At 48.1% G+C, this 23,644-nt stretch overlaps 1 protein-coding gene across 2 annotated transcripts; it reads left to right on the plus strand.

Annotated features, from left to right (window-relative positions):
- Positions 1 to 1,148: 1,148 nt before the first annotated feature.
- On the plus strand, positions 1,149 to 5,138 carry snapc2 (small nuclear RNA activating complex, polypeptide 2). Of its 2 annotated transcripts, XM_076144498.1 has the most exons (8): positions 1,149 to 1,280; positions 1,898 to 1,980; positions 2,108 to 2,251; positions 2,355 to 2,528; positions 2,623 to 2,746; positions 2,937 to 3,509; positions 3,945 to 4,033; positions 4,429 to 5,138. In XM_076144498.1, exons 2-8 carry the CDS (start codon positions 1,912 to 1,914, stop codon positions 4,744 to 4,746), a joined length of 1,491 nt encoding a protein of 496 aa, XP_076000613.1. In that variant the 5' UTR covers positions 1,149 to 1,280; positions 1,898 to 1,911; the 3' UTR covers positions 4,747 to 5,138. The 2 variants fall into 2 exon arrangements, with proteins under 2 accessions (XP_076000613.1, XP_076000543.1); XM_076144428.1 differs by lacking the exon at positions 1,149 to 1,280 and having other exon boundaries at positions 1,727 to 1,980.
- Positions 5,139 to 23,644: the final 18,506 nt, after the last annotated feature.

Raw genomic sequence — 23,644 nt, forward strand, 5'->3', positions numbered from 1 at the left:
AAAAATTTAGAATGTTTTCCCAAATATTTCCAATTTATTCTTGTAACATGACTACTTGAATTTTGCTCTTTTATCTTTTCCTTTGTATTTTTGCTCTTACAATTTGTTCAGCATAAGCAGCTTGTAAATCTCAGTTTTGTGAAATCACTGACGTATCGCTTTAACTAAATCCACTGAAACTACACCACACGGACACCACAAACCTCCACTGTGAATCATCTCTGAAAATGTTTTATTTCAAACATATACGCCACATATTGCTCTGATGACTCATCCTGCGCATGACTCCAATGACGTTGTTGCCATGGTGACAAACACCGATCACACTGTGTGGCATCGCTTTGAGGTTGAAATTCAGCATAAACAAACAAGAGAAGAGTTAGCCAACAATATATGGAAACTTTTCCCTCAAATGGGAATGATGGGATATTTGAGGAATCATCTGTTTTAATGCTGTTGGAAGGTCCTAAATGCTAAGCTAGGCTTAACAGTCACCATCTGCCCACAGTCTTTGTGCTAAGCTAGGCTAACATGCTGGGCATACAGATGAAGCTGTCATGAGACTGCAGGGACAGGAAGTGGACTTAGCTGAAGGTTCCTGGGAGTCTGAGTGAGGACATCACCTATTTTGACGTCTCACAGGGGGAAGGAAAAACAAGTGGAGTGCACGTCTTTCTTTATATTGCCTTTATCAAGCATCAACAAAAAAATTAAATTAAATTAAAGACCTGTGTCTAAATGTGCGCAATTAATCATCGTGTAGTGATGATGTTAATATGCGCATGTTAATGAGTTTTGCTACAAACAAAGAAACTAATAAAGAAAACTATTTTATTACAAAACAAGTGAGAGATTTTTTCTGAGAAATTGGAGGGAGATATGATGGACAGGTGAGGGGGCGGGGGTGGGACAGAAGGAGGGGTGGTGGTAAATGGATCCGTCTTTTTCACTCTGTAACTTGTCAGGAAAACGAGTCGAGTCGAGTCATTAATGCAGCACAGCCTGAAAGAGAGGGATGGAGGAGGAGTGGAGTGGAGTGGTTGATGTTGCATAGGTGCAGTGGCTCGTGAAGTCACGTGGTGAAGCTGGTGAGTCATCCTCCATCACCACTGCTGCACACAACACACACACGCGCGCGCACACGCACACACCTACAGACTGACAGCCTGACCGTCGTGTCAAACTGCGGTACAAAAACACACAACGAAAGGCTGCGAGTTTTTACGGTTGGTGCTGAAATTGAATGTTTGTGCTGTAACAGAGCTGTGATGAAACTGACGGTAAGCTTTGCCAACTTTTCAGAGTAGAAACAAACATAAGCGTTTATAAGCGCGAGCGTGCGTGCGTGCGTGTGTCTGTGTGTGTACTACATCATATAAAGCCGTCAAATTGTGTGCTATCTCCATACTATCCGTTTGTACTGTTCGCCCCCCGTTCGTTCAGGTAACGTGGCCGAGCGGTCTTAAACGCTGGCTTGAGATCCAGGCTTCTCGGCGGCGTAGGTTATAGTCCCACCAGTATTTTTTTCTGCTTTTCGGCTGTAGACCATAATTAAGCAATAACACCCCTTTACTGCGCACAAATAAATATGTGTTATCAGAGCAGGATCCAACCTTATTGTGTTACAACATTATTTTTATTGACGGGGCTGGAATTATACATGTTCTTTTATTGTGAAATCTATCAGCGGAAGTGGATACGTCAGACGGGCGCCGTCGCAGCAGGCGCGTCACAAACAATAATACAACGTTGAAGACGCGTAAATGTAAACGCGACGTCACAGTGGGTGTTTCCATGAGCTCGAGTCACACTCAGGCGGTCTGATGTTTTAGTGGAGTTGTTGTTGTTGTTGTTGTTTTGTGGCGAAAGCAAATGTGAGCTTCTGTGTGCATCTTAGCATCCCGAGGTCCGATGAAGCCGCCGGCACGCAGCAGAAGGAAACCGCAGCGGTTCGAGAGGACCTTGGCGCCGGATGGACAGGTCAGTGTGGGAGGACAAGCAAGACAGCGCGCCCATACTGTCCCCTCCACCAGCAGCAACACACAACAAGGTTTGTTTTGTATCAATGGTGGATAAGGTGTGTTTCTTTCTCTGTTGTGTTGTTTAGATCCAACAGATGTGCAGGTGGCCGCGGGCTGATCAGATGAAGCTCCTTGGTGCCCTGCGGAGCTTTGGGAAGACTGCGGGAGTTACAGCAGACCTTGACTTCATCTACCTGAGGAAATGCGTGCGGTCCCGCTCCGCCTCAGAGGTGTGTCCAGTCCAGTCCAGTCCAGAGCCCCTGCTTTCCACCAACACAGAACTGGTTCCACTCTGGTTCCTGAGCCTAACGTGTGTGTCTCTTTGTGCGTCAGATTGTCTCTGTGGTTGAAGCTCTAAAGGCCAAAGTGATCTCCTCAGCCAGCATCAGCCTGAAGACTCAGAGCTGGAGGCAGAACAAAGACAGGAAGCCCATAGAGGTGTGGACAGACATGGCCTCTGCCGTGTCTGGAGCTCTGGACCATGCTCTGTCCTTGGCCTTCACTCAGGTACTGTCTGTCTTCAGAGAGAGAGAGAGAGAGTTTGTGTGTGTTTGGTTGGTTGGTCGGTCCCTCATCGCTGTGGTCTTCCTGGTGTTTCCAGATGCTGATGGTGTCGTCCACAGAGCCTCGCACTCTGGCCTACAGTGAGCCCACTCAGAGCTTCAGACCCCCCACGCACCGACAGACGCGCCCCCCTCCCCCCTGCACTCCTCTGGCAGTCCCAAGTGAGCGCCTGCACCTCCCGCACACCAACACAATGAACAATAAGTCTCATATACATGTTGATGGTGCTGAAGTCTGTGAAGCGTTAATGTTGCATGTTAGTATCATATACAGTATAAGTTCTGAGTTTTGCCAAACACATGTTTCTGACACACACATTTGACTTGACAACTTGACAACTTTTGCTCTTAGGTAGACTTTCTGGCGTTGGGACCTCCACTGTGGCCCCTCCCATCCTGATCATCAAGGCCCCTCCTCTGTCCATTGGTCCTGCCCATGGACTTCTCCAAATATCTCCGACCCAGCTCCAGATTCCTTCATCTGAGCCTGGAACCCTTAGGTGGCAGCCCACAGTGCCCACTGCAAGCCCACAGAGCGCCGGTGATCCTGTAACCCAGGCAACCCTGCAACATGCTGCAACATCACAGCCAGCTGAAGCACCGTCATCATCGCAGAACGCAGAGACAACCCCTGCTTCTTCAGAGACCATCGCTACCTCCGCTACTCATCCTTCCGCATGCTCTTCATCGCCTGCTAACAAACACTCCTCCTCTTCCTCTGCCCCCATTCCCAGCTGTACCCCTTCCTCCCCCTCCCTCCCAGACCCAACTTCTCCCTTCTCCTCCACTTCTTCTACGGCACTGCCCAACACGTTTGGTCGTGTGAAGGCTTGTCCCAGGGGGAGGAACGTGGTGAACTTTGAGAAGATCTATCAATTCCTGAGTGTGCTCAACAAGGATGAAGAGTGTTCCCTCACTGCCATGGGTGAGTTGCACTTTTTTTTTTTTATGTCATCATCTCAGGCTGTAACAATGTTTATACTGTATGTTACCTTAGATTTCACCAAAGGCTGCTAAACTGACAGGGTGCGATCCTCCCTCCAAACCAGGAGGTGGCAGCAAAGCACTAAATGTTGTGTTGCCCCCTGCCCACACATAGAGAAGAAAGCAAAGCAACAAGATGGGATGGGATGCAACATCTGTGCTGCTTAGCTTGGCTGTTATTTGTAGGAAAACATCTCTTAGCGTTCCTTTTAATTTGACATCTTTGTGGACTTCCTCCACGTGCTCAGGAGCTCGTTCTGAAAGGTTCTGGTGCCTGTTGTCCCATCCATAATGTTGTTCTGCACGCTGAGAATGGAGTGGCCTTACATGGGTCTGTTTAGTAATGAGTGTGTGTTTGTGCTCTGCTGTTCTGTAGAGAGCGCTATCATGTTGGACCTGCTCATGTCTCTTACAGAGGAGCTCTCCCTGCTGGACTGCAACAAATTGCATCATCATTTTGTCCAGGTACTACAGCTTTTCACTACAACTATCTGTGTTACATCTGTTATTTGTATTTATTATATAGATGTTGTCTATATATTATTATAATCTTCATTACTGCTATTCTACTCCCTCTCATATAATATATGTAAGGTATTCAGGGCAATGCAATACAAAAGTTAGAAAGTACAACAACTACACACAGGATTTATTTCAAACATAATAATAATGATAATAGTAATAGTAATAATGATGATAGTAATAGTTATAATAAAGATAATAATTTGTAATAATAAGATGTATGAAAGAATATGTTTTTAAAACCGACACAGTGGAAAGCATTGCATTTTCCATTAGCCTGTATTCTGCCACCTAGTGGCTGTGGTCAGCTTTGTGCTATGCCCTGTCTCTGTTTTCAGGTCCACTGCTGCCTGTCGGGGTCTGCTGGCTCCAAGATGGCAGCCAAAATGTTTAAAGGCCTGAAGCCCAAGCAGCAAGAAAGTGACAAACAGGAAGCAGCATCACATCGCTCGCACCCAAAGGAGCCGGTCACCGGTCCAAAACCACAACAGAATGGAACTGGTCCAGAGCCTAATGGGGATGTGGACAGAGGGCACACAGACTTTATGGACCGTGATGGAAAAACAGCTGATGTGGGCACTGAGAGGCTCTGCCCCCCCCTCAACCCTTTCATGGTGCCACTGGACCTGCTGACACGGCGCTCACCAAAACCTTAAATTACCAGATCAATCAGACCAACTTCTCAGATGAGTCCAGATTTACAGGTGTTTTAACACACACAAACTTGATAGTGTTTTGTCTTAAAGTTAGATAATGTGAAATCAAAGAAGTCTCATGAAGTCTCTGCAGACGATGATGAAGATTCTTTATAATCACTCTGTAAGATTTTTAAATATTCTGCTAAAAATAAAAACGTTTACTTTGTAACATTTTAAGTCAAACTGTTTTCACTTTAAGCTCACAAAGAGTGTTAGGGTTGTGTTGTGTTTTCTTTAAAAGGACGCAGCCTCCAAACTGTGAAGCCTGGTCAAGCATCTTACAGAAGTAGACGTTCAATTACGTCTCAAAGAATGTGTCCAAGAAAATGACACACAGCTCTTGTTTGCATCATATACAGTGGGATGCGAAAGTTTGGGCAGCCTTGTTAATTTTCATGATTTTCCTTTATAAATCATTGGTTGTTAGGATAAAAAAAATCAGTTAAATATATCATATAGGAGACATACACAGTGATATTTGAGAAGTGAAATGAAGTTTATAGGATTTACAGAAAGTGTGCAATAATTGTTTAAACAAAATTAGGCAGGTGCATAAATTTGGGCACTGTTGTCATTTTATTGATTTCAAAACCTTTAGAATTAATTATTGGAACTCAAAATTGGTTTGGTAAGCTCAGTGACCCTTGACCTCCATACACAGGGGAATCCAATTATGAGAGAGTATTTAAGGTTTAAGGTGTAAGGTTATTTAAGGCAATTGTAAGTTTCCCTCCTCTTTAAATCTTCTCTGAAGAATAGCAACATGGTAGGCTCAAAAATACTCTCAAATGACCTGAAAACAAAGATTGTTCACCATCATGGTTTAGGGGAAGGATACAGAAAGCTGTCTCAGAGATTTCAGCTGTCTGTTTCCACAGTTAGGAACATATTGAGGAAATGGAAGACCACAGGCACAGTTCAAGTTAAGGCTCGAAGTGGCAGACCAAGAAAAATCTCGGATAAACAGAAGCGAAGAATGGTGAGCACAGTCAGAGTCAACCCACAGACCAGCACCAAAGACCTACAACATCATCTTGCTGCAGATGGAGTCATTGTGCATCGTTCAACTATTCGGCGCACTTTACACAAGGAGATGCTGTATGCGAGAGTGATGCAGTGGAAGCCTTTTCTTCGCCCACATCACAAACAGAGCCGCTTGAGGTATGCTAAAGCACATTTGGACAAGCCAGCTTCATTTTGGAATAAGGTGCTGTGGACTGATGAAACTAAAATTGAGTTATTTGGGCAAAACAAGAGGCGTTATGCATGGAGGAAAAAGAACACAGCATTCCAAGAAAAACACCTGCTACCTACAGTAAAATTTGGTGGTGGTTCCATCATGCTGTGGGGCTGTGTGGCCAGTGCAGGGACTGGGAATCTTGTTAAAGTTGAGGGACGCATGGATTCTACTCAATATCAGCAGATTCTGGAGACCAATGTCCAGGAATCAGTGACAAAGCTGAAGCTGCGCCAGGGCTGGATCTTTCAACAAGACAACGACCCTAAACACTGCTCAAAATCTACTAAGGCATTCATGCAGAGGAACAAGTACAACGTTCTGGAATGGCCATCTCAGTCCCCAGACCTGAATATTATTGAAAATCTGTGGTGTGACTTAAACAGAGCTGTCCATGCTCGGAAACCATCAAACCTAATTGAACTAGAGATGTTTTGTAAAGAAGAATGGTCCAAAATACCTTCAACCAGAATCCAGACTCTCATTAGCAGCTATAGGAAGCGTTTAGAGGCTGTTATTTCTGCAAAAGGAGGATCTACTAAATACTGAGTTAATTTTTTTTTGTGGTGCCCAAATTTATGCACCTGCCCAATTTTGTTTAAACAATTATTGCACACTTTCTGTAAATCCTATAAACTTCATTTCACTTCTCAAATATCACTGTGCTTGTCTCCTATATGATAGTTTTCACTGAATTTTTTTATCCTAACCAATGATTTATAAAGGAAAATCATGAAAATGAACAAGGCTGCCCAAACTTTCGCATCCCACTGTAGCTGTCAATCAGCATGTTCATAAATTAGTAATGTGTTTTTCATTGAGCTATTCTTTGTGTGGTTGGAAGATACAGACGGAATAATGTGAAAAAGAAAGACTTCTCATATTACATCAAAGTTGTTATGCTTGTGAGGTGGATTTAGTCCATAGAGAAGTCAGTCATAAATCTGTAACATAAATAGACTCTGTGTCTTAGTGGTTCTATAGGTGGTTATGAGGTCTCTATTGGATGTCTGGTGGAGGGTGATAGATATTTCTAGAAGCATGGCCTCTTTCCTTTTGTGTTGAATTGAATGACAGAATACGAAGTTGCAGCTCGAGTGTAGAGCAAAGGGAACTGTGCAGCAGCAGAACAGAAGAGGAAATATTGGGACAAAAGCCTCTAGTTCCTTCACTCAGCTCTGTTATATAGAGCTCAGCTAACATAGAGGGGATTTGTTAGTACCCTAATGCTCTATGTTGAACATGACATTAGTGTAATCCGCTTCTCTCATTAGAGCCCAAACGTGAGAATAGAATGGTTCATTCCTATTTGTGTAGCATAAAAGTGACAAAGGAAAGGCAATATTTGACCCCACAAACACTGCTTAGACATCTCAGCTTTGTGCACAGGCTTAAGGAAGATGGGAGTTGTTTTTGTGTCCATATTGTGAAATTTTTAACTTGACTATTACATAATGTGAGCACCCTGCTCTCCTGCTTTTACAAGGGGGAGGATTGCTGAAACGCTGTTTGTGACGCTTTTCATCGTCCATGACGCACTGAGAATCAAAGGCAGCATGAAGCACTAAAGGTGGGGCATCATTGCCATGGCACCCAGAATGTGTTGATAGTAGATTCAGTCACACCTCTTTAGATAAAGCTCTTTATCCTATGATCCATTTATCATATCTATGAAATCTTCATTACCTCTGCACTAAAACACTCAAACCACCTTTAGTGACTCATTGAGGTCATCGCATTGCTCAATAACGACGTGTGTGTTGTAAGCAGAACTTTTCCACTAGCACTAGAACTCTGACAAAATGGACGTAATTGGTCAGTCAGTATCACAATCTGTTGAACATCTTTATGGATTTTGTGTGCATATGGTGGTGCATTGGTAGATAGAGATAGATAGAAACTTTATTCATCCCCCTGGGGAAAGCACCCTGTAACTCACAGAAGGTAAAACACATAATGAATTCCAAAGAAGCATAGAAAAGAACTAAACATATTAAAATGCTCTAAACGACGTACAGAGAAAACGATTGTGTAGTTTGTATTATTGATAGAAAATATAAAACAGGAAATCATACAGTGCTGTTACAGAGTCTGTAGGCAGAGGGGAGAAATGATTTCCATAGCCAATCAGTTCTTACCACTTGTCAGTGAGACAAGTGGTAAGGTCAGCCTGTGTAACCGCAAACACTTCTACACTTCTACACTTCTTGTGTGTGTGTGTGTGTGTGTGTGAGAGAGAGAGAGAGAGAGAGATAATACTACAGCAACCTTAAACAGCTACTTGCCAAATAAATAATTTCACACAGTGTATTACTATAACATCAATTTATTAATGATAACTTCCTTCCACTGGCAAACTGGCAATCGCTGTGCTGGTTGCTTCCCAATTTATCATACTCACAAATCATTATACACAAATCTGGTCGAGTTCTGGGAGTATTTTTGCCATTTGTATGAATGATGCCTTTAATGTGATGAGACATAGTGTTTAGATTAGGGGTCTTCAACGTTTTTCAGGCCAAGGACCCCCAAACTGATGGAGAGATGGAGCAGAGTCCCTACTACTTTACCCTACTATATATATTGTATAGAATTGTGTTTTATATCAAACTGGTCCTGGTGCCATGTATAAACATAGATTTTTCTCATCAATGTCTGTTGACCTTGGAGGGATTTGAAACTAGTTTGGAAGTATTCAACAGGTTTGTTTTTTAGTGGCTGCCGCTGCAGCTTTGATGGCTTCATAGATTCGTTTGACAGCAGAGTAGGTCAAATGACACACATTAATAATAGATGAAAGATAACATCTTCTGCCTCCATTCATCCGTTCACTGCAAGGTTTCAGAATAGTTTTACTTTTAGTTTACTTTTGTACGTGTGCAGCTAATTTAATGAGTTTATGACTGCTGGGGAAGACGAAAGTTAACAAAGAGAAGAAACAATGGTCCCACTTTCTTCAGGTTTCCATTCCAGGAGTCAGGAAACGACCTTGAACCTTGAAACTCATTTTAACTTTCGGGTAATTATTTCTGAGGAAGTTGGGATGGTTTGTTTATTGTACTTTCAGCATAAAGCAACACTGATAAGATGTGTGACCAAGCAAAGTGATATCACACCAATACAGCTTAGCACACCTTTGACACACAGGCATTTAGAACCCCTCATCCCAATCCCCACCCCATAGTGAGTGATTATTGAGAGGGAATTAAGCACAGGTTAACTCTATCTATGCTAACAAAATTCAAACTGTTCGACTAGAACTTGTATAGAAACCTCATATGTATGTTGCTTTAGACAAAAGCGCCTGCTAAATGGCAGTGTTAATTTAAAAACACATTTTTGACTTTTTTAAAAATGGTGATAAATGCAGTTTGCTCCAAATGGACGTGACCTATATGGAAGGATGAAAATAGGGCTATGGAATCCTGGGTAAAAACGTATGGGACAATTAATTTCATTGTAAATAGGTAAATGAAGTGATTATTACAATGCCACCATGAGACCGACCAGAACCAAAAGGGCATGGGTATTTCTTTTTTTTTCTTTTTGTCAATATATATTTTTTTCTTTTACCAATAATAGGGTGATACAATACAAAGACATACAGTTCAGACACGATTTTGTGAAAAAAAACAAAAAAAAAAAACAAGAACAAACACAGACACAACAACAAATAAAATAAAAAGATAGAAAGAAAGGTTTAGCGATTGCAGTGGTCACAGCCAAGTGCGTTTACAAAAGGTGGTTTATATGTATTCTGTTATATTTGTTGCCCCCAAACTTATTACTCGTGACCATTCCTCTTTCAGGAATATTGCTATTGCTATAACAAACTCCGCAAAAGTACCTCTTAATACATGTGACAACCTTTCCAATGGCAAAATGACATACGTTTTTCATACCACGCTGAAATATCAGGGGGGTCTTCGTCTAACCATTTTTGTAGTATTGTGAGGCGTGCGGCATACAAAGCGATTCTAAGAATGTACCTGTACCTGCATTCGTTAATTGGAGTCTAATCCCAGTACAAAATGATATGGATTTAGAGGTATGTCTATCCCAAATATCTTATTAATCTCACTTTGGACTAACATCCAAAAAGTTACAATTTTAGGTCATGGGTTTTTCAATGCATCTTAACCAACCTGCACACCCTGCAGACAGATAGGCATGTGAAAAAATGAGCTACTTCAAATCTTTATTTATATGTATTTATCTAGATAAAATGATCAATAAAGTGATGAATAAATCGATCAATAAATGACGAGTTAAAGGTGTAGTGAGACAGATTGTTCTTCACTGAGCCTTCTGCATGTTTTTGGGAAGTTTGTTCCCCAGGTAAGTAACATCTTTATCACAAGAAGCAACACAGCACCCAGGACCAGCCCAGGACCACAGCCTTGCTTGAGTGTCTTGCTTAAGGGCAATGGCAGGGACATTAACTTACGCATAGTACAAGAGTGTAACATTCTGCAATGTCTGTCTGTCATGGTATGTGTGTATGCGCACATGTGCAATAACAAATTGAGTCAAAGCTTCAATCGTGCTCCTATCTGAGTGCAACTGCTCATGGATTTTACAACATGTGACTCATGTGACTGGAGAGCTGTGTGTTGCTGTCAACAGGTGTATCAGTATTTTTCAGCAGTGAGACTGTGATGAGCTGTTACAGACAGCTGCCAGACTGGACTGATGGGATGTACCACGATCATGGCCTCCTCCTCCTCCTTACGTCTGGTCCTCTTCTTCTGTGCTGCAGTCGTGTGTTGGGCTCATGGTAAGAATCAAAGCTTTAAAATACATGAGAGATGCTGTCGAATCTCGCATCACGAACAGGAATTATTGCATTTTTTAAACATTAACCAGAGCTCAATGACCATGAGGCATGTAAATGCAGATTGAAAAATAAAATGAACATCTGAACTGATATTGTGAGTGGCATAGCCTTCTTTAAGCAGAGCTCCCATGACAAGATCTTGTCGCCCTGACACAACTTAACACAACAAACCACAGCAGAGGCGCGTCTATTTTCGTCAAGTCATGTTAAATATAAGTTTCACAAATTGCCTTACAATGGTGAGAAAATCAATTGAGCATGAAAGCAACTACAAAACACTCAAATTCTAAGAGACAGTCAAAAATAAAAATAACAACACGTACATATATACATACAGTACTGTAGGGTTTTTGACTTTATCAAATATTGCCATCAAAAAATAAATAAATAACTATAATAAATTGGAGTCCTTTTGACCTAAGCCTCAAAGATTCACCATAAATCTTATTTATCAATTAAAATTATCTAATCAATTAATTGATTCATTAAATAGGAACAATTTAAGGATTAGTTTTGCACTTGAAATCAGTCTGGAAGGGTGAAACTTGATGTGGTAGAGGTTTTTTTTTAGAGTCTAAAGTCACTAGTACAAGCAATCTAAAATTGTATTACCTTCATATGGTATTGAAAGCAAAGTCACTCTTGTAAAAAATGTTCTTCTTTTAAAACATTTCTCTGTGGGTCATTTGCAAATGTATGAGATTTTAAATTTTATAGATGAAATTTGAATGCCTGATGCTAATTCACATGAGCAGTCATGGGAAAAAAGATAATTCACTTGCATTCTGAAACATATGCCTGGTTTTCAGTTGACCTTCTAACGGACTTATCGAATATAATCATTGGATCATTCATTACATTACATTACATTACGATCATTTAGCAGACGCTTTTATCCAAAGCGACTTACAATAAGAGCTAATGATGTCTAAAAATGAAAATCTATGATGAAAAATGAAATCTAATTATATCTAATAATATAATATAATACCTCGTAATATAATCTACACCAACACCTCACACTTTCATCTTCTTTCTACCCAGAAAATACCTCAATTCAAGATGATTACATGTCAACTTTAACCTTCCAAAATGCTTTGAAATCCAAACCACAAACTGATACTCCCACTCAACCAAGAACTGCACATTCGACCCAACCACCAACTGAGCCTCCAACTCAACCACCAACTGAACCTCCCACCCAACCACCAACTGAACCTCCAACTCAACCACCTACCCAGCCTCCAACTGAACCCCCAACTGAACCTCCAACTCAACCCCCAACTGAACCTCCAACTCAACCACCTACCCAGCCTCCAACTCAACCCCCAACTGAACCTCCCACCCAACCACCAACTGAGCCTCCAACTCAACCCCCAACTGAACCTCCCACCCAACCACCTACCCAGCCTCCAACTCAACCCCCAACTGAACCTCCCACCCAACCACCAACTGGGCCTCCAACTCAACCACCAACTGAACCTCCCACCCAACCACCAACTGAGCCTCCAACTCAACCACCAACTGAACCTCCCACCCAACCACCAACTGAGCCTCCAACTCAACCACCTACACAGCCTCCAACTCAACCCCCAACTGAACCTCCCACCCAACCACCAACTGAACCTCCCACCCAACCACCAACTCAACCTCCAACTCAACCACCTACCCAGCCTCCAACTCAACCCCCAACTGAACCTCCCACCCAACCGCCAACTGAGCCTCCAACTCAACCACCAACTGAACCTCCCACCCAACCTCCAACTGAGCCTCCCACCCAACCACCAACTGAACCTCCAACTCAACCACCTACCCAGCCTCCAACTCATCCCCCAACTGAACCTCCCACCCAACCACCTACCCAGCCTCCAACTCAACCCCCAACTGAACCTCCCACCCAACCACCAACTGGGCCTCCAACTCAACCACCAACTGAACCTCCCACCCAACCACCAACTGAGCCTCCAACTGAACCACCAACTGAACCTCCCACCCAACCACCAACTGGGCCTCCAACTCAACCACCAACTGAACCTCCCACCCAACCACCAACTGAGCCTCCAACTGAACCACCAACTGAACCTCCCACCCAACCACCAACTGAGCCTCCAACTCAACCACCTACCCAGCCTCCAACTGAACCCCCAACTGAACCTCCAACTCAACCCCCAACTGAACCTCCCACCCAACCACCAACTGGGCCTCCAACTCAACCACCAACTGAACCTCCCACCCAACCACCAACTGAGCCTCCAACTCAACCCCCAACTGAACCTCCCACCCAACCACCAACTGAACCTCCCACCCAACCACCAACTGAACCTCCAACTCAACCACCAACTGAACCTCCCACCCAACCACCAACTGAGCCTCCAACTGAACCACCAACTGAACCTCCCACCCAACCACCAACTGAGCCTCCAACTCAACCACCTACCCAGCCTCCAACTCAACCCCCAACTGAACCTCCCACCCAACCACCAACCCAGCCTCCAACTCAACCACCTACCCAGCCTCCAACTCAACCCCCAACTGAACCTCCCACCCAACCACCAACTGGGCCTCCAACTCAACGACCAACTGAACCTCCCACCCAACCACCAACTGAGCCCCCAACTGAACCACCAACTGAACCTCCCATCCAACCACCAACTGAGCCTCCAACTCAACCACCTACCCAGCCTCCAACTCAACCCCCAACTGAACCTCCCACCCAACCACCAACTGAACCTCCCACCCAACCACCAACTGGGCCTCCAACTCAACCACCAACTGAACCTCCCACCCAACCACCAACTGAGCCTCCAACTGAACCACCAACTGAACCTCCCACCCAACCACCAACTGAGCCTCCAACTCAACCACCTACCCAGCCTCCAACTGAACCCCCAACTGAACCTCCAACTCAACCCCCAACTGAACCTCCAACTCAACCACCTACCCAGCCTCCAACTCAACCCCCAACTGAACCTCCCACCCAACCACCTACCCAGCCTCCAACTCAACCCCCAACTGAACCTCCCACCCAACCACCTACCCAGCCTCCAACTCAACCCCCAACTGAACCTCCCACCCAACCACCAACTGGGCCTCCAACTCAACCACCAACTGAACCTCCCACCCAACCACCAACTGAGCCTCCAACTGAACCACCAACTGAACCTCCCACCCAACCACCAACTGAGCCTCCAACTCAACCACCTACAGAGCCTCCAACTCAACCCCCAACTGAACCTCCCACCCAACCACCAACTGAACCTCCCACCCAACCACCAACTGAACCTCCAACTCAACCACCTACCCAGCCTCCAACTCAACCCCCAACTGAACCTCCCACCCAACCGCCAACTGAGCCTCCAACGCAACCACCAACTGAACCTCCCACCCAACCTCCAACTGAGCCTCCCACCCAACCACCAACTGAACCTCCAACTCAACCACCTACCCAGCCTCCAACTCAACCCCCAACTGAACCTCCCACCCAACCACCAATTGGGCCTCCAACTCAACCACCAACTGAACCTCCCACCCAACCACCAACTGAGCCTCCAACTGAACCACCAACTGAACCTCCCACCCAACCACCAACTGGGCCTCCAACTCAACCACCAACTGAACCTCCCACCCAACCACCAACTGAGCCTCCAACTGAACCACCAACTGAACCTCCCACCCAACCACCAACTGAGCCTCCAACTCAACCACCTACCCAGCCTCCAACTGAACCCCCAACTGAACCTCCAACTCAACCCCCAACTGAGCCTCCCACCCAACCACCTACCCAGCCTCCAACTCAACCACCAACTGAACCTCCCACCCAACCACCAACTGAGCCTCCAACTCAACCCCCAACTGAACCTCCCACCCAACCACCAACTGAACCTCCCACCCAACCACCAACTGGGCCTCCAACTCAACCACCAACTGAACCTCCCACCCAACCACCAACTGAGCCTCCAACTGAACCACCAACTGAACCTCCCACCCAACCACCAACTGAGCCTCCAACTCAACCACCTACCCAGCCTCCAACTCAACCCCCAACTGAACCTCCCACCCAACCACCAACTGGGCCTCCAACTCAACCACCAACTGAACCTCCCACCCAACCACCAACTGAGCCTCCAACTGAACCACCAACTGAACCTCCCATCCAACCACCAACTGAGCCTCCAACTCAACCACCTACCCAGCCTCCAACTCAACCCCCAACTGAACCTCCCACCCAACCACCAACTGAACCTCCCACCCAACCACCAACTGAACCTCCAACTCAACCACCTACCCAGCCTCCAACTCAACCCCCAACTGAACCTCCCACCCAACCGCCAACTGAGCCTCCAACTCAACCACCAACTGAACCTCCCACCCAACCACCAACTGAGCCTCCCACCCAACCACCAACTGAACCTCCAACTCAACCACCTACCCAGCCTCCAACTCAACCCCCAACTGAACCTCCCACCCAACCACCAACCCAGCCTCCAACTCAACCACCTACCCAGCCTCCAACTCAACCCCCAACTGAACCTCCCACCCAACCACCAACTGAACCTCCCACCCAACCACCTACTGGGCCTCCAACTCAACCACCAACTGAACCTCCCACCCAACCACCAACTGAGCCTCCAACTGAACCACCAACTGAACCTCCCACCCAACCACCAACTGAGCCTCCAACTCAACCACCTACCCAGTTTCCAACTCAACCCCCAACTGAACCTCCAACTGAACCCCCAACTGAACCTCCAACTCAACCACCTACCCAGCCTCCAACTCAACCCCCAACTGAACCTCCCACCCAACCACCAACTGAGCCTCCAACTCAACCCCCAACTGAACCTCCAACCCAACCACCTACCCAGCCTCCAACTCAACCCCCAACTGAACCTCCCACCCAACCACCAACTGGGCCTCCAACTGAGCCACCAACTGAACCTCCCACCCAACCACCAACTGAGCCTCCAACTGAACCACCAACTGAACCTCCCACCCAACCACCAACTGAGCCTCCAACTCAACCACCTACCCAGCCTCCAACTCAACCCCCAACTGAACCTCCCACCCAACCACCAACTGAACCTCCCACCCAACCACCAACTGAACCTCCAACTCAACCACCTACCCAGCCTCCAACTCAACCCCCAACTGAACCTCCCACCCAACCACCAACTGAGCCTCCAACTGAACCACCAACTGGGCCTCCCACCCAACCACCAACTGAGCCTCCAACTCAACCACCTACCCAGCCTCCAACTCAACCCCCAACTGAACCTCCCACCCAACCACAAACCCAGCCTCCAACTCAACCACCTACCCAGCCTCCAACTCAACCCCCAACTGAACCTCCCACCCAACCACCAACTGGGCCTCCAACTCAACCACCAACTGAACCTCCCACCCAACCACCAACTGAGCCTCCAACTGAACCACCAACTGAACCTCCCATCCAACCACCAACTGAGCCTCCAACTCAACCACCTACCCAGCCTCCAACTCAACCCCCAACTGAACCTCCCACCCAACCACCAACTGAACCTCCCACCCAACCACCAACTGAACCTCCAACTCAACCACCTACCCAGCCTCCAACTCAACCCCCAACTGAACCTCCCACCCAACCGCCAACTGAGCCTCCAACTCAACCACCAACTGAACCTCCCACCCAACCACCAACTGAGCCTCCCACCCAACCACCAACTGAACCTCCAACTCAACCACCTACCCAGCCTCCAACTCAACCCCCAACTGAACCTCCCACCCAACCACCAACCCAGCCTCCAACTCAACCACCTACCCAGCCTCCAACTCAACCCCCAACTGAACCTCCCACCCAACCACCAACTGAACCTCCCACCCAACCACCAACTGGGCCTCCAACTCAACCACCAACTGAACCTCCCACCCAACCACCACCTGAGCCTCCAACTGAAACACCAACTGAACCTCCCACCCAACCACCAACTGAGCCTCCAACTCAACCACCTACCCAGCCTCCAACTGAACCCCCAACTGAACCTCCAACTCAACCCCCAACTGAGCCTCCAACTCAACCACCTACCCAGCCTCCAACTCAACCCCCAACTGAACCTCCCACCCAACCACCAACTGAGCCTCCAACTCAACCCCCAACTGAACCTCCCACCCAACCACCTACCCAGCCTCCAACTCAACCCCCAACTGAACCTCCCACCCAACCACCAACTGGGCCTCCGACTGAGCCACCAACTGAACCTCCCACCCAACCACCAACTGAGCCTCCAACTCAACCACCAACTGAACCTCCCACCCAACCACCAACTGAGCCTCCAACTCAACCACCTACCCAGCCTCCAACTCAACCCCCAACTGAACCTCCCACCCAACCACCAACTGAACCTCCCACCCAACCACCAACTGAACCTCCAACTCAACCACCTACCAAGCCTCCAACTCAACCCCCAACTGAACCTCCCACCCAACCGCCAACTGAGCCTCCAACTCAACAACCAACTGAACCTCCCACCCAACCACCAACTGAGCCTCCCACCCAACCACCAACTGAACCTCCAACTCAACCACCTACCCAGCCTCCAACTCAACCCCCAACTCAACCTCCCACCCAACCACCTACCCAGCCTCCAACTCAACCCCCAACTGAACCTCCCACCCAACCACCAACTGGGCCTCCAACTCAACCACCAACTGAACCTCCCACCCAACCACCAACTGAGCCTCCAACTGAACCACCAACTGAACCTCCCACCCAACCACCAACTGAGCCTCCAACTCAACCCCCAACCGAACCTCCCACCCAACCACCTACCCAGCCTCCAACTCAACCCCCAACTGAACCTCCCACCCAACCACCAACTGGGCCTCCAACTGAGCAACCAACTGAACCTCCCACCCAACCACCAACTGAGCCTCCAACTGAACCACCAACTGAACCTCCCACCCAACCACCAACTGAGCCTCCAACTCAACCACCTACCCAGCCTCCAACTCAACCCCCAACTGAACCTCCCACCCAACCACCAACTGAACCTCCCACCCAACCACCAACTGAACCTCCAACTCAACCACCTACCCAGCCTCCAACTCAACCCCCAACTGAACCTCCCACCCAACCGCCAACTGAGCCTCCAACTCAACCACCAACTGAACCTCCCACCCAACCACCAACTGAGCCTCCAACTCAACCACCTACCCAGCCTCCAACTCAACCCCCAACTGAACCTCCCACCCAACCACCTACCCAGCCTCCAACTCAACCCCCAACTGAACCTCCCACCCAACCACCAACTGGGCCTCCAACTCAACCACCAACTGAACCTCCCACCCAACCACCAACTGAGCCTCCAACTGAACCACCAACTGAACCACCCACCCAACCACCAACTGGGCCTCCAACTCAACCACCAACTGAACCTCCCACCCAACCACCAACTGAGCCTCCAACTGAACCACCAACTGAACCTCCCACCCAACCACCAACTGAGCCTCCAACTCAACCACCTACCCAGCCTCCAACTGAACCCCCAACTGAACCTCCAACTCAACCCCCAACTGAACCTCCAACTCAACCACCTACCCAGCCTCCAACTCAACCCCCAACTGAACCTCCCACCCAACCACCTACCCAGCCTCCAACTCAACCCCCAACTGAACCTCCCACCCAACCACCTACCCAGCCTCCAACTCAACCCCCAACTGAACCTCCCACCCAACCACCTACCCAGCCTCCAACTCAACCACCAACTGAACCTCCCACCCAACCACCAACTGAGCCTCCAACTCAACCACCAACTGAACCTCCCACCCAACCACCAACTGAGCCTCCAACTCAACCCCCAACTGAACCTCCCACCCAACCACCTACCCAGCCTCCAACTCAACCCCCAACTGAACCTCCCACCCAACCACCAACTGAACCTCCCACCCAACCACCAACTGAACCTCCAACTCAACCACCTACCCAGCCTCCAACTCAACCCCCAACTGAACCTCCCACCCAACCGCCAACTGAGCCTCCAACTCAACCACCAACTGAACCTCCCACCCAACCACCAACTGAACCTCCCACCCAACCACCAACTGAACCTCCAACTCAACCACCTACCCAGCCTCCAACTCAACCCCCAACTGAACCTCCCACCCAACCACCTACCCAGCCTCCAACTCAACCCCCAACTGAACCTCCCACCCAACCACCAACTGGGCCTCCAACTCAACCACCAACTGAACCTCCCACCCAACCACCAACTGAGCCTCCAACTGAACCACCAACTGAACCTCCCACCCAACCACCAACTAGGCCTCCAACTCAACCACCAACTGAACCTCCCACCCAACCACCAACTGAGCCTCCAACTGAACCACCAACTGAACCTCCCACCCAACCACCAACTCAACCACCTACCCAGCCTCCAACTGAACCCCCAACTGAACCTCCAACTCAACCCCCAACTGAACCTCCAACTCAACCACCTACCCAGCCTCCAACTCAACCCCCAACTGAACCTCCCACCCAACCACCTACCCAGCCTCCAACTCAACCCCCAACTGAACCTCCCACCCAACCACCAACTGGGCCTCCAACTCAACCACCAACTGAACCTCCCACCCAACCACCAACTGAGCCTCCAACTGAACCACCAACTGAACCTCCCACCCAACCACCAACTGAGCCTCCAACTCAACCCCCAACTGAACCTCCCACCCAACCACCTACCCAGCCTCCAACTCAACCCCCAACTGAACCTCCCACCCAACCACCAACTGAACCTCCCACCCAACCACCAACTGAACCTCCAACTCAACCACCTACCCAGCCTCCAACTCAACCCCCAACTGAACCTCCCACCCAACCGCCAACTGATCCTCCAACTCAACCACCAACTGAACCTCCCACCCAACCACCAACTGAGCCTCCCACCCAACCCCCAACTGAACCTCCCACCCAACCACCTACCCAGCCTCCAACTCAACCCCCAACTGAACCTCCCACCCAACCACCTACCCAGCCTCCAACTCAACCTCCAACTGAACCTCCCACCCAACCACCAACTGAGCCTCCAACTCAACCCCCAACTGAACCTCCCACCCAACCACCTACCCAGCCTCCAACTCAACCCCCAACTGAACCTCCCACCCAACCACCAACTGGGCCTCCAACTGAGCCACCAACTGAACCTCCCACCCAACCACCAACTGAGCCTCCAACTGAACCACCAACTGAACCTCCCACCCAACCACCAACTGAGCCTCCAACTCAACCACCTACCCAGCCTCCAACTCAACCCCCAACTGAACCTCCCACCCAACCACCAACTGAACCTCCCACCCAACCACCAACTGAACCTCCAACTCAACCACCTACCCAGCCTCCAACTCAACCCCCAACTGAACCTCCCACCCAACCGCCAACTGATCCTCCAACTCAACCACCAACTGAACCTCCCACCCAACCACCAACTGAGCCTCCCACCCAACCACCAACTGAACCTCCAACTCAACCACCTACCCAGCCTCCAACTCAACCCCCAACTGAACCTCCCACCCAACCACCTACCCAGCCTCCAACTCAACCCCCAACTGAACCTCCCACCCAACCACCAACTGGGCCTCCAACTCAACCACCAACTGAACCTCCCACCCAACCACCAACTGAGCCTCCAACTGAACCACCAACTGAACCTCCCACCCAACCACCAACTGAGCCTCCAACTCAACCCCCAACTGAACCTCCCACCCAACCACCTACCCAGCCTCCAACTCAACCCCCAACTGAACCTCCCACCCAACCACCAACTGGGCCTCCAACTGAGCCACCAACTGAACCTCCCACCCAACCACCAACTGAGCCTCCAACTGAACCACCAACTGAACCTCCCACCCGACCACCAACTGAGCCTCCAACTCAACCACCTACCCAGCCTCCAACTCAACCCCCAACTGAACCTCCCACCCAACCACCAACCCAGCCTCCAACTCAACCACCTACCCAGCCTCCAACTCAACCCCCAACTGAACCTCCCACCCAACCACCAACTGGGCCTCCAACTCAACCACCAACTGAACCTCCCACCCAACCACCAACTGAGCCTCCAACTGAACCACCAACTGAACCTCCCACCCAACCACCAACTGAGCCTCCAACTCAACCACCTACCCAGCCTCCAACTCAACCCCCAACTGAACCTCCCACCCAACCACCAACTGAACCTCCCACCCAACCACCAACTGAACCTCCAACTCAACCACCTACCCAGCCTCCAACTCAACCCCCAACTGATCCTCCCACCCAACCGCCAACTGAGCCTCCAACTCAACCACCAACTGAACCTCCCACCCAACCACCAACTGAGCCTCCCACCCAACCACCAACCCAGCCTCCAACTCAACCACCTACCCAGCCCCCAACTCAACCCCCAACTGAACCTCCCACCCAACCACCAACTGAACCTCCCACCCAACCACCAACTGGGCCTCCAACTCAACCACCAACTGAACCTCCCACCCAACCACCAACCCAGCCTCCAACTCAACCCCCAACTGAACCTCCAACTCAACCACCTACCCAGCCTCCAACTCAACCCCCAACTGAACCTCCCACCCAACCACCAACTGAGCCTCCAACTCAACCCCCAACTGAACCTCCCACCCAACCACCTACCCAGCCTCCAACTCAACCCCCAACTGAACCTCCCACCCAACCACCAACTGGGCCTCCAACTCAACCACCAACTGAACCTCCCACCCAACCACCAACTGAGCCTCCAACTGAACCACCAACTGAACCTCCCACCCAACCACCAACTGGGCCTCCAACTCAACCACCAACTGAACCTCCCACCCAACCACCAACTGAGCCTCCAACTGAACCACCAACTGAACCTCCCACCCGACCACCAACTGAGCCTCCAACTCAACCACCTACCCAGCCTCCAACTCAACCCCCAACTGAACCTCCCACCCAACCACCAACCCAGCCTCCAACTCAACCACCTACCCAGCCTCCAACTCAACCTCCAACTGAACCTCCCACCCAACCACCAACTGGGCCTCCAACTCAACCACCAACTGAACCTCCCACCCAACCACCAACTGAGCCTCCAACTGAACCACCAACTGAACCTCCCACCCAACCACCAACTGAACCTCCCACCCAACCACCAACTGAGCCTCCAACTCAACCACCTACCCAGCCTCCTACTCAACCCCCAACTGGCCCTCCCACCCAACCACCAACTGACCTTCCCACCCAACCCTCAACTGAATCTCCCACCCCACCACCAACTGAATCTTCCACCCAACCACCAACCGAACCTCCCACCCAACCACCAACTGATTCTATTGAGCCAGGTAAGTCAAAACCCACTGGTGGATTTTCTTACGTTAAAAGAATATGTTAAAAAGTCTTCTCTTTCTTTCTTTTTATTGCAGATTCACTCATCAGAATTGTTATGGTAAATTTGGTGATAGATGAGGTGTATAAAGAAGATTATGGAAATAAGGATTCGGCTGAATACAAAGGCTTTGTTGCAATCTTTACCAAGAAGGTACGATAAAAGGTTAATGTGTTATGTATCAAAGCATTTTAAAGAGCTGTCTCATAAAAATTCTGTCTCCATTCTTTCAGATGAAGTTTTATTACCGAAACAACAGCATACAAAACTTCAAAGATGTCATCGTAATTAGTATAAGGTACTGTACACAAATCAAAAGCTTTTTGATCATTATAAGGATATGACGTCATAATGTGTTATTGTAATGTTTTGTGTTAAGCCAAAAGGAGATTTTTTTGGATTTAATGAGAGAAAACGCTTCTACATATACTAGAGTGTAGTATATATTCTACATATACTAGAGTCTAGTATATGTATAAACTATTGAACAGTAGAACACAAGAATTGATTAACTGTCAGAGGATACAAGAGACAATCCATGTGTTCCAAATGTAAAAACAAAAGTGTTCCAAATGTAAAGAAGAAGAGCAAAACGAGCTGTGTAGCAGTGGATATCAGAAGAGGAAATGTAAAATAATAATGGGATAATGGCCTATAGTTCCTTCACTCAGCTCTGTTGCTAACATTGAGTTGATTCATTTGTCTTTGAATGCTCTACACATGCTCATTTCTCTCATTGGAGCCCAAACATTTGCTTGCGGTTCTGTGAGAAACAAGGACAGATTTGAGGATAGAATGATTATTAATTCAGCTGCTCCATGTTTACCTCTCATCTTTACATCACTAAACTTATTCACTAACATAATTGAATGAAAACACTTTGTACACTTTTAAAACATTTGCTGGAGCATTTTGGGAAACTGCCGATGCAAGCTAAAGAATTGTAGATGCATATTTCCTTTCTTTTCTTCTCACAGCCAAGCTGATGCTTTATTCACATCCACTGTGGAACAGGTAAAGTAGTTTGCACACCTTTAGGGCACACAGCAAACTAAGTGTAAATAGATGTATGTAGATTGTTAAAATGCAGCACTGCTGCGTGTTAATCACTTTTTTTATCACTTTTCTTTTCAGATGAAATTAAGGGATGAAGCCTTGAGTTTCTTCAGTGTCTTACCAAGAGCAGAAGGGTAAAAAATAGAAAAGAAAAATTTCAACCTGACCATGAACTGAATGTTGTCCGAAGTGCTGAGCAGGGTTTGGAATTGTCCTTTAAATTCTGACCACTTATTTTTTCTCAGTATCAGATGTAGGGTCCAATTTAGTTCAATTAGATTTAGGTAAAGATGTATATCTTTACATTGAGGCTGAAGAAAGAAAAATCTCACTTCC

The sequence above is a fragment of the Genypterus blacodes genome, unplaced genomic scaffold (genome assembly GCF_046128005.1).
Source record: "Genypterus blacodes isolate CSIRO-AG114 ecotype Tasmania unplaced genomic scaffold, CSIRO-AGI_Gbla_v1 ptg000002l_1, whole genome shotgun sequence".
Classification (NCBI taxonomy): domain Eukaryota; kingdom Metazoa; phylum Chordata; class Actinopteri; order Ophidiiformes; family Ophidiidae; genus Genypterus; species Genypterus blacodes.